Below are 12,635 nucleotides of genomic sequence, written 5' to 3'. Positions count from 1 at the left end.
TGCACACCCATGACACAGTTCTTGGCAGACTTTCCTTCCCCAGACAGCTGTTTGGGTTGCATTCACTATCTCAGGATTTTCACCAGAGAAAACAACAGAATTAAGACGGATCTAAAGCGGCGACTCCCAAATGTAGTTCGTCCATGGGTAAACAACACAGACAGAAGTGGCAGGGTAAAGCTAAACAAACAAAAACCAATATTCTGTGCAGTGGGTATAATAAAATTTGGCAACCTGTTAGCACGGCAGGATGCTCAGGAAGACGACAGTTGGACTGCGGCTCTCCCCAGCCCCCCCGTCTCAGGTGGCAAGGACCGCTCAAGAAGTCTTTGGACTGAACCACGTCTGGGTTTTTACCCAGCTGAACACGTCCACAGTCAGCACCTCAGAGCACTGCGAGAAAACATCCAACAGAATAAGACTCACACATTAATGAAATCCTTTAGTAACTGAAAGTGAGTTCGTTACTCTCACATAAGCCTGAGATACCAAGACCCTAAATAAGCGACCAGGTCATCTGCACAGACTGCCGACGGTACTGGAACAAACATCTTCAAACGCTGTGGTCAAACCTGAAGATGAGTGGCTTACAGACTGTGAGGGCTAAGAAAATACTGTCGTACCATTGGTTATGGATGGCCAGTGCTACCCGGCCACAGACTACTTACTGTCACTGGCAAAGAATGGCACGGTACCTCCTAAGGTGCTACTTAAAATATACATTAAAAAGGACACAGTGAGAGAGATTTAGATACTGGAAAAAATCTAAGCTGCCAAAAATTTTATACAAGTCTAAACAAAAAAGAGCAATGAAGAAACTGGGGAAGGTTTGACTGATGTACCAGAATACAACCCAAGTAAATCAAGTGAAACCATGTGGGTGGCATAAGAAAACTGGCCTCCAGAGCAAGTAGGCATGAGATTTCTTTACATTCAAGATAACGTACTTCCCTCAGTTCTTATTCTCACTTTCCAGAAGGCAGCCTTACTAAAATATGCCCAGCTGGACCAGTGACAGCACATATGACACCTACGTTTGTCATACATGGAACATCCGATTTAGTAACATACACTCCAGTGTGATGGGTTGGTGAGCATGAGTAGATCAGCTTACAGTGTAAACCTCATTTAGATGATGCAAATACTAATTCTTAATATTCCTGTCCAGTTAACAGGCTGGTAAAAAAAATATATAAATCAGATAAATAAAACACCCTCACAAACAGATGGCAAACAAGATTCTGATCCATATTTAGCACAGCTAAGTTACAGCAGTGCACCAATACAGTATATCTGGGTGGCTCTGGTATGAACCTGAACCAAGCAGCAGCACTGACACGGGTAATACTTAGGCATTGTATACACCAGATCTTTGCTAATATCCTTGGTACTGAGTGAACATTTCTGCTGACAAGCAACTTGGGCGATTGAAGGGTAGCAGCATAAAAAAATGTACTGAGACCACTGACATAGGAGAAATGAAGAGGCTTATTCTTTAGCCTCTAACAAGAAGGCTAATAATGTTCTTGATAATAACTTTTTTACTCATGTAAAAGCTAACAAAAGATTTTAAAATCCTCATTTCTTTCTCTGATCACAATCTGTTTTTTAAAGAAGTCTCAAAGAGTTTTTAGGAGAAAGTTCTTTATTGTTTCCCCATTAACAATGAAAAAAAGTATGTAATTTCTATGTTGAGCTCTTTCTTCAGCCCACATAAAACCTTGTTGTCTTCTCCAAGTCCCTCAGGGTGCCACTATAAACATTCGAAGTTCTCTGGGCCAGAGTAACAGTGACATGGTTTCCCTTTGCTACCTGGACATTCTCGCGTTGGCATCTGCTAATATCTGCAGAACGACCACCACAGTTCTTCACACCAATTCAGAAAGGATGTTTCTTTGCTGATGTGAAATAGCAGTTATGGAAAACATCACCTTAGCAAAATTGGGGCTTCCTGCAAAGATCCCTGTGGTATTTCTTCTTTTCACAAAAGGATCAATGTTCTGTTTAAGCAAAAGCGCTGGATTTTTTTTTAAAGTGTTTTCTTATTATGCTTTAATATCTATCTTACAGTCTCCTCACTGTTTATTTGTCTGACTGCTTCTCTTCACAATGTGAATAGCTTTGGGGAAGATGGAAACTAATGACCTAGCTAAGGTTTTAACCCAGACCCCCTAGTGTTTTACCAGCTGTGCTATTAGGTTAACTGGCTGAATCTCCTCTGCTTCTCTCTCTGATATTACAAAACCCGGTCTATGTATAGCATGCAATAATGTTTAAATTTTTCCCACCCCTAAACCTCCCTCTGCTACTGCCTAGCCTTGAAATTCATATAATCTATCACTGATAAATTAGAATCTGGGGAAGGATCAGACAGATTACCCAGATGGTAGCTGGGGAAGAAATATCCAACCTTTCCGAAGGCAAACCTCGCGTAATGGTCTCTGATGCAAATTTTAAGTGCTATACTGAGGGCAGAGAAGGAAAGACATTTGTGGAGATGTTGGTGCACAGGCAGAACAAAAGAACATTGTTCATCCACCCTCTTACACATAATTTGTTACTATAACATGCCTTATGCAAGATGCTTTTACTATGGTGCTCGGAAAATCAGGGTAACAGTGAATTGCAGTACAAAAGCATCCCACCCTGCCCTCCCAATTGCCCCCGAAGCGAATCCTCACTTTCAGTAGGTAGCTTGGGCTGCTGGAATTAATCTGAGCAACAACACGAAAAACCTAAGCAGTCCGTCTGCTTTATACAATCAACATTTGTCTAAGTTTCCCTAATAACATGCATACTTATGAAAATCATGGAGGAGAGCAAAGAAGGAATAGCATTTTTCAACATGTAATGTGCAAGGCCTGCAGGCTTAATGGTCTAAATTTCAGGTTTGAAAAATTTACCCTCCCTGGAGACTCCTGTTCAAAGGTTCCATGGATCAACTCAGCTCTTCCTTTTCATGAAGTAAATATATTGAATACCATGAGATATATATGGATTTTGTGGACAAGACTAAAATATACATGATTTGTCTTTTCTGTCTTGCATACATGTAAAATAAATCATAATATTTTTTCAAAAATACAAAATCAGTGTGTTGTCCTCAGTCCCAAAATGCCTTCGTCTCTGTCTTATTTTACCATGAGTTACGATTTGACTGATTCTTCCCTTCCTTGATTTGCAGCTGCTCCCTGACGAGTGTTTATTCTGCAGCCTTTGGGGACCCTTTGGGATGGAAAGAACTATCCAGTGTTAGCTATTAATGTATACATTATATAGATTTCAGCTCACTGCCCTATATATCAACTTGAAAAGACATAAAGGGTCTTAGATCAGGAGTTCTTTATTTTTAGCGAAGCTTCATGAAAAGGTTAACTTAGGTACTGAGGGAGCAGAGCGTCCTGGAAACGATGGTGCTGTTGAAGAGGCAGACCACAGGCGGCTCCCAGCTTATAGGCCATGATGAGAAGCTGTCCCAGGGACAGGGACCATACCCAGTAACTTTACATCAAGCCTGGTGACAGGAACATCGACTGTCACTTTGTCAAGTTCTTCATCAGTGACTGCTTGTGGCTTATCTCGCTCCCTGAGCCCAGAGGCAGGGAATCTGATGGCTGCCTAATGAAGTCAGTGGAAACTTTCCTATTGACAAGTCTCTCTGCTGGCAACTATATAAACTCTCTCAGAATAATTCAATTCTGCTCCCTAATCTCAAAAAGAGAATCCCCAATTTAGTTTAAAAAATGAAATAAAGATTCATCCCCAAGTATAACAAGATTTAACATCAGCAAGAAGAAAGCAATGCCCAGCTACTAATATACAAAATTTACTTGGGAGACCCGACTTTGGGTTTTGATCATACAGATATTATTATCTACTTCAAATCCTACTTCTGCAGTTTTGCCCTCTCAGCGTGGCTTATCACATGTAAATCATATCCTTTCCTCCTTCGGTTCTTCTTGCAGATGGGCCAATACTGCTGTATATTTAGTGTAGGCCACAACTAATCAGATCAACCTAAAGCTGACACTGGCTGGTATATGTTTGAAATCCAAGTACAGTCTGAAACCAGCGTCCTGAAATGGCAACTAATTTCTTTAACAATTAACCTGGTTTGGCAGAGTAGCATCATTTCTAATACTTTCAGGCAAGAAAAGCAGGTCTTCCTGCAATGCTTGAGAGACAAACAGACACAAAACTATTCACTCCCACAGCTCAGCCTGAAAACCAGTAACTTTTTATCCCAAAGATCTTGATTATTAATCAAAGTAGACATACTGTAAGCTTTTTTGTTGTGCATTGCTATGTGATGTAGTACAATACAAACAGGTACAAAAATGGGGGTCTTGGGTGCTATTGCAATTAAAACAGCAAAGAAAAATAGTCTGTATAAATTTAAAAAAAACTGCTCATCAGACCAACACTACATTTCAGTGCACTACACTTTCACTTTTACCATCAAATTAAAAACACAGTGGCAAAACCCAATGATGGCCTGATCTCTTTTAAAGACTGTTGATAAATTTAGTGCTCACTAAATTGAGAAACTAACATAACTTTCTGAGTCACCAAAGAAGTTTAGTGCACGGCTCTACTGCATGGCTCTTCCTTTACATACAGATCAGCTCTGTATGTTCCTATGCATCATGTTACATTTCATCACATGACTTGAGATGAAAAAGAGATGTTTTACAGAGCTAGCCTTGCAATGAAATAACTCCTTGTAAAGACGTGTGACGGTTTCAACTAAAACCTGCTTTTCCTCCTTACACGACACACTCTTCCGGCTGTTGGGGACCCAATTCCTCTAACCCCAGTTTTCTAGGCCTGAAGATTTCCTCCCAGCCTGGGACGGTGCTCCTGCATACCAGCTGGAGCTCAGCTCTTCCGCACTGACCCACTTGGAGAACACGATGTGCAGAACAGGCACTCAAACATACCCGTGGCTTTGCACTCACTGCATGTCTCAAGCATCTTTCTTTAAGAGCCTGAAACACTTCAGTCTACATCAAGTAAACTTATTACCAAGTCTGATTTAACCTTAAGTGGTGTCATCGTTAACATGGCAAGCAGAAGAATTTTAATGACAAGAATCATTTTATTCTCGAGCTCCTCAGTGCTCTGAATAGATCCCAAATCCCCAAATGAGAGCAAAAAACGTATTCTCAGGGAAAAAAGTCTTTTTAAGGTCTAAAAGCAAACTACAGTACCTTTTTTGTTGCAATAAGAATTCTTTGATCTATTTTCTTCCTTCTGGTTTCTTTTTTAAGAAGAAAATAGATTTCAGGGAAAAGAATCTCTATCATCAAATGTCTGTATTAAGGCATAAATCTGATCAGGAGTCGTAGGTGCAAAACACCAGATTGGTATTCTGTGTCTTCCACACAAGCAAAAACATTTATATTTTGTTAGAAGAAAATACCTGACAGTGGAATTTATGTGATGACTGCGTACAAACAAGTATGCCCAGAAAACAGTTGAAGGGGAGAAAAATACCTATATGAAATCTAATGGGCAAATCACGAAATTGTAGTTACGGGAATTCAGTTGCTACTTAGTGTTCATAGGGAAGCACAAAGAGAACATCAAAATGCCTGATCACATCCCATCTGTTACTACCTCTAGCTGGATAACATCTTGGCTGCCAAAAAAGCTTTTTAAGTTTACTACATTGCAGCTACTGATAAATATCACGTCTGTGAAGATCTAATACTAAATAAGGACTAGATCTGAGGATAAGGCTCACAAGCAGTTGTGTCAAAAAGATCCAAATTTTGCTTAGTATAACACCTGTACTCCGACAAGCCCGCAGTTTCTTACTCCCTGTCCCCGCCTGTGATATGTTTTTAATAGAGCATACAACTGTACAACAGTCCTCAAAAGCTGGATCATGTCAACAACGGAAAGAAATAAAGCTAGAACGGAAAGAATGACATAAAAAAAGAAAAAAGAAAAAAGAAAAGGTACTGGGTGGAGGTGACGGAGAAGGCGGTGGCTACTATTCACCAATTTTGGAGGTGCTTACTCTGGGCACTTTCCACATAGATCTGACAGGCACAGAATGGTGCCATGAAACTGCCTCCAGCAATAGAATACATTTTCCAGCACATCACAGCAGCTGCAACGGCATCAATTCTGCTTGCAATCCATGTCCAAACAGAAAAGTTCTCAGTGGTCCTATTTCAGCATATCTCAAGGACTAATTAAATCCTCATTACTATCTTCTAATTATTCCAGTGCTCTGGGATTTCACTGAGCAAGTCCCCAATGGTGCATTAGATGAAAAGGGTTAAATAACCTGTGTTGATTTTGAGACTCCAGATCTATTTCAGACCTTTAGCATATCATCAGCATTATCATGAATATTTAACTACGTACCGCTGTGAAAATTATAAGGGGAAAACAATTAAAGATTTTTTAAAAATTAATTCTGACCCATATACATTTGCACTAATAAATAAGGCTTCTTTAAGTATCCCCATTATGAGAGTGCTTGCTAGAGTAATAATGGGAAGTCATTAACTGTTTCCATTAAATTCAATGGTTTTCAGGAGCTCCCAATTCACTATTTTAATATAAGACTGAAACCTGACACGTACAAATCCAACTGGATAAGCATGAAAAATACTACTTAAAAGTAGTTAAGTTTTCTAAGCTTTTTCAAAATTAGGTAAGGAACCATTCATTTCTGCAGGGGCAAAAGTGCCTATTTCAACATTATCGTGACACATATTCTCCTATTGGTGTTTGCATAGGTCAGTATTCATATACGCAGATGGACGTCTCCGTTACGTTACAGAAGTAAGAGTGGGAGCATAAGCTATTGGCCAGGACGGAAAGCTCCTTTTTCACACTGCAGCTTCAGGAAACTGATGTCGGGGGTCAATGCGGATACGCTGGGTTTCTATTTGATCCATACAAGTAACTTCTAACCCACTGAGCAGTTGTGGCTACTAAGCACATCCTCAAAGTGCGGCTTCCAAAACCCAAACAGATGAGATAAGTAGGTACAGCTGAATATAGGAAACTCAAGCGACTGTGTACCTCAATTATGTGCCAAATGGCTGACAGCTGTGGTATCACCGCTGCCCTACCTCTGGGGGCTGATGTAACTGAAGTTTATAAAAAGCTTTGACTTCAATAAACACGAAAAATCAAACCCCTACTTTTGATCATAGTAAAGAAAAATCTGGAGTAGCTGCATCAGAAACAAAAAGCAAAACGTGCGTCCCCTTTCCCCCCAAAAGCACAGCAAGTTTCAATGACTAGCTTAATTAGGCTACGTTTTCACTGCAGTATCTTCAAGTAACGGTAATTGCTGGGATTCAGCAGCAGTTAAAGGCATGTGTAGGTGAGCGGGTATGGCTACTCCTGCTTCTCCAAGAGACTTCTGACCCCAGTCCTGCACAGCCTGCTCCCTCTGTCTCCAGAGCTCTCCGGCTCCGACAGTCCATTAAGGTTTATGGGACTTACCTCAAGTCCCAGTACTTTCAAAGACATGTGAGCCGAGATATAGGGTATGCACATAAAAGTACACGCAATTTCTTATTGCCTAGGTAGACAACACGTGTTGGTAGAACTGAAAAAGTTTCATTGACTGAGCATCCATCAATAGAGGCCAGTTACCGATTCTGGGACAAGAACAGAAGTGGGCTGCCTAGAATAACATGCTCCATTTACGCCGAGCCAGGTCCAAATGTCCTACAGCTTGAGAAGGACATGAAAAATTTTCAAATTATTTTTAAAAAGCAAGCGTTTTTATGTTTATTACAAAAAGTATGAAGTAAGCTATATAAAAAGCAAGTTGAGAGCACAGAAAATTCAGTCCCCCAAGAAATTCCTATTACTGTACATATGTACCTACATTACCACTCCCCCCCTTCTACACACAGAATGCACATGTAAAATATTGCTTCATGCTGCACTGTATGACAGGGGATGTATAGCCTTAGGCAGGCAAACATAAAAATCCCAGCTGGGTGCTGAATAACCATGGAAAGTAGGGTAAAATATAATCAAACACTTTCATAATAAAATAAATAAGTGTAAACTTAATGGTTCAAGGTAGTGGTTTAGCATCCAGAAGTGCTACAGCTCAGACTCCATCTGTCAATCAAGCTTCACAATATCTGGTAAATAACTTTTTTCTAGTATTGAAACAGAGGATTCTGCTCAAGAAATGATTAGCAGTCTTTTGTTCACTCAATTCTGTCTCTAAACAAGGAAGAAATGTTATACAAAGTGCTAAACCAAACAACATTACCTTTTCCTATGGAGGGTCTCTGGGTTTTTTGTTTTCATTTTCCTTTTTGTTTCTTTTCTTTTTGGGGGAGAAAGTGTATCAGTAAGCCAAGAGTTTAAGTTACTGTAACAGATGCCTATGGATCAGGTGTCCTTAGCAGCAACGATTTTCTGCTCGGGTTTTTATCAGTAAATGACAAGCACCTTCCCTTTGAGTCCCCATCACTCCCCCTCTTTCCTTTCTTCAAGTTCAGTGGAAACCAGTTCAAGCAAGCAAAGGAATCAACTAATGTAACAGCCTTTTTAAAAGGTGAAGTTTTCCATTTCAAAGGAGCCTCTAATCAATGACAGGGCGCAAAAGGGAATGCACGCATGTTTATGCGCGCATAGCACAGACTTTAGAGAAGCTTTGGGGAACATGTTCTGCAAAATCAATATGACCTAGCTAGTTACAAATTTCATATCTGCTGCATGAAACAAATGGACTTCTTGTACAAGCTGGGTCACAAGGATCATGCATATTACGCCAGATTTTGCATATGAAGAGTGCAAAAATTGCAACATTCCCAAATACATTTTCTCTAAGAACATACCCACAATTCTCACCCCCACACACAGAGAAAGACCCAGACTAAATCAATCTGTAAGTTTTATTTCTCTCACTGTTATTTACTTGTTTTGACTTCCCAGTTATGGCAGCTGTCTTCTCTATTTTACTTTTGAATACTCCTCTGCCTCCCTCGACCATACGACGTCCCCCAGTTTTGGTCTACAGCAGGAACGGAGAGGTTCGATCCTTCCAGCTCTGTCAGACCTGCCTAACTCGTCCCCCAAAGCCAGGTGAGGAACACACACTGCAGAAATAATTATTGCTGGGCCGTGTAACATTTTGTGCCAAGACCCAGTCATGCCAGCAAGCACACACATCTTTGAGGTGTTTGGGTCTTCAAAGCCTCAGTCTGATCCATTCCCACTGCCTTGTGACACTCTATCCCACAAAACATCATATATTCGTATTGGGTACTGAGGCCATTCTTTTTTCACCAAACATGTACATTATTCTAAAAATTTTTTAAGGGGAAAATAAGTCCCTGCACTAACAACTGCATATAAAGAACACTCTGAAAAGGAAGGAAACAAACGAGTTGAGTGTGGAATTGTGTGTTTCATGTTCTCATTAATCAGCATTCCTGGAGGAGGGGACATCCAACACAGAAAAACAGCAAAAATTAAGACTCTCCCCTCTTCTTTGTGAGTCCTCTTAGTTCTTCCTGGATGCTATCCCAGAAATTTGCCATTCTGTGAGTTCAACTTGTTTCACTGTGAGAAAACTTCTAGTATTTATGGTATCCCCATATGGTGCTACTTGGAATATTTCTGGTAGCAAGACATTTTAGGAGGGGCACTTCATAAATAACTCCATGTTTATCACAGTTATCATGTGTCTGTTTTGCAAGCTTGTCACTGGCACATGTTAACCACTGCATGGACAGGATGCCCAGTTTACAGCAGCTGATCGTCTGGCCACGCAACAAAGCTGTGACAACTATCTTCAATGAGCTAGGGCGGAAGGAGGCGAAAGGAAAAGGGCTTAAAAGTTTATAAATGGTAACATTAAGAAAAAAAAATCCTCTGTTTATTTTTGTAAGCACTTGCTAGGAAGTACCCTTTAGAAGAGCGTTGTTGCCTGCAAGGTTTTCCCTTGCAAGATTTCTAAATCTTTGAACCATTTGACCTAAACAGTTGATTTCCCTTTATATTTAAAGATATTTTTATTTCTAGAACTGGCTAGAGGACTAGCTGTCGTGTCCATGCAAAGACATCAGAGATGAGAATTTTAAGAACAGCAGCAAAACTGCAATGCTCGTAGCTACTGCTATTTCTATACATCTTAATTCCAAGACAGACAACGAAAAGTTGAATTCTCTAGGATATGAATCAGCTATTTACAGCAAACTGCCTTTAGACTCTGGGCATTCACTCTATTTTGAGAAAGCCTTGTTTCCAATTATATTTTGGTAAAACCTGCTATTCAATTGCTCTTTCCCCAGAGAAGGAAACCCCCCGAGCCTTTTACAATGAGGACTGTCATTATTTTCCCTGGGAAAAGAAAAGAAATACCAGGAAATCTCACATCGCTAATGTGTGACTTAAAATGAAGGCTGCATTTGGCACCAACTAAAAAAGCCCCAACACCTAACAAACCTCGGTCCTGTGGCATTGGTGACTGGCTCAAGGCAGGGTGGGAGCTGGATTCTGACTGGCTGCCAGGAGGCTGCGGTGGCATCTGACTGCCTGTAACACACAGAGAAAAAAGGGAAAATAGACTTGCTTTTAACATTGCAATGCACAAAACCAAGCCTGCTGCATTTTTCAACCACTCAACATCAAAGAAAGTACCAGCTGCATAAGGTAAAGACAGAGCTCAACAGGTCTAGCCTTTTTCAGGTTTTTTTTCTACTTTTTTTTTTTTTTTTTTTGAAACCCATGGAGGAAACATGCATAAACATATTTAGCAACAGGCATGGCGAAATGTTCAATTTCGTATTGAGCGAGTTCCCAACCTCACCGACATGATCCAATTTATAGCTGCAAATCTCCTGACACATATTTCTGTTCGAGAGTTTAACAAAATCCAAGTCTGCTGAACAATAGGGCTCATCCTGCCGCGCTTAAACTGGCCTCCAGCCAGGCAGACGTGGACTGCTGCCAACAATATTACCAATGAAAAATTCAGTCAATACAAAAATGACTAACAACAACAGTTTAAAAAGTATTTCAGTGAATCAGTGGTTTTAATATTATTTGAATGTCCATGTAGAATATGGGAATAAAGAATAATACGTAGGTGCACATGGTGAAAGTGAAGCATGTTTGAAAGAGATCAGAGAGGAAAGGGTATCTTATTATTCAAATAAAAGCAAAGGCAAGATATTTGCTTATTAAAATATCCATCCAGAACAGACAGACCCATTTTTATGGCCTCGTTCAAAAGACACCCACGCAGTTTATCCACTGCTGTCTACCCACCTGCAGAAGAACAGCACTCACCGTGCTGTCTGTGAGGCTCAGAACACGAAACGTTCCCTTTCAGTATTACTGGGTGGTAAAGCAGGTGCTTATTGCACTGATGCAAGTCACTCCTCTGGGTCACCATTCAACACCGTGTCAAGCAGGGAGGTCTGTGCTACCACCCTCCCACTGCACAACACCCCAACAACCTCGTGCCTAACAGCCAGCCTGCCTCAGCCCGAGCAGGAGTAAGAACGAGACCTGGACGTCTCCTGGGACGCCTCTCTGCTGCTGGCCTGAGACACACCTGCTCTTGACTGCCCAAGCGGCCTCAAGACCATCTCAAGTTAGGCAGCAAATACACACTTTTAAGCATTTAGACACCGTAGTGACGAGCATGGTATAAATAGCAGCAGACAGATTGATATCCCTCATCCTCAGAAACTGCTCAGATTGTTTTCCGTTTGAAAGAAATGGAAAGAATAAAAACACAGGCAATAGATTTGTGCCTGCTGAGACTCATTTCCTCCTGCTCAGCAGCTGCCCCTCCGCAGTGGCGGGAGCAAGAATCCCGCAGCCGGTCCTAGAGCTGGGAGCCGTGCTGCCGAGGGGGGCAGCAGGGACTGCTCTTTCTTTAGAGCGATGAAGGGCCCCAAGTTGGACGCAAACGCAGAAAAGCAAACGTGTCTAATCTTCCCTGTCCACTTCCCAGCCTCAAAGCAACTGGCTCTCAGCACTGACTCTAAAGAAAGACCAGACTGATAAAGAACAAAAAGAAAATCCATAAAATGTGGAGTGTAACCTCTGCCTAGCTATTCAGACGAGGTGCATTTGCACTAAAAAACATGACAGTCAACATTACTGGGAGCAGCTGTGACAACTGTCTCAGAGATGCAAATGCTGGACTAGAGGCAGAGTTGCTCCTCCAGAAGACCAAACATGCCACTCAGCGCTGGAGGCTTCGCGATCCACGGCCCATTCACGAACTCTAAGGCATATGACAATAATATTCCGGCTTATGTTTTGATGTCACTCAAGAGCGGGCTGCGGAGACGGTAAGTGCCTGCCTTATAATGAACGCTTTCTGCTTGACAGGAAGGATTCTGTGACTCAAGACTGTAAACAAACAGCAATTCCATGTTAACACGGGGCACTGCCACTTCCACTGTGTATGCCCGAGGCACTGCTATCAGACAGAATACTTCAAGTACGTCTGAACCATCTAAGATTTTTACAAATACTTACACAAAAAAAAAAAAAAAGGCAGGGGCAGTCCTGAATGCACCATACAGTTCCCAGTGGGATCCCCCTTTAGGTGGAGGCTCGGCAAACTTTGAGAGACATTAATAGTGTATGGAAAACCTATGCTAGGCAACATATTT

The 12,635-nt window shown here is 41.2% G+C and overlaps 1 protein-coding gene across 10 annotated transcripts in view; it reads right to left on the bottom strand.

Annotated features, from left to right (window-relative positions):
- The window catches only part of ARID1B (AT-rich interaction domain 1B), a 334,462-nt gene that overhangs the window by 75,065 nt on the left and 246,762 nt on the right, over positions 1 to 12,635 (bottom strand). For 8 of the 10 annotated variants that reach the window (XM_087773694.1, XM_087773697.1, XM_087773700.1 and 5 more), the window contains one exon: positions 10,447 to 10,536. The exons of the other annotated variants lie outside the window; for them this stretch is intronic. In XM_087773694.1, coding sequence (XP_087629820.1) covers positions 10,447 to 10,536 — 90 coding nt within the window. The remainder of the gene's footprint in view (positions 1 to 10,446; positions 10,537 to 12,635) is intronic. 10 annotated transcript variants of the gene reach the window in all.

The sequence above is a fragment of the Nipponia nippon genome, unplaced genomic scaffold, assembly GCF_047370975.1.
Source record: "Nipponia nippon isolate SJK-2023a ecotype South Korea unplaced genomic scaffold, ASM4737097v1 scaffold_4, whole genome shotgun sequence".
NCBI lineage: Eukaryota > Metazoa > Chordata > Aves > Pelecaniformes > Threskiornithidae > Nipponia > Nipponia nippon.
This window is presented reverse-complemented; position numbering and strand designations above follow the sequence as displayed.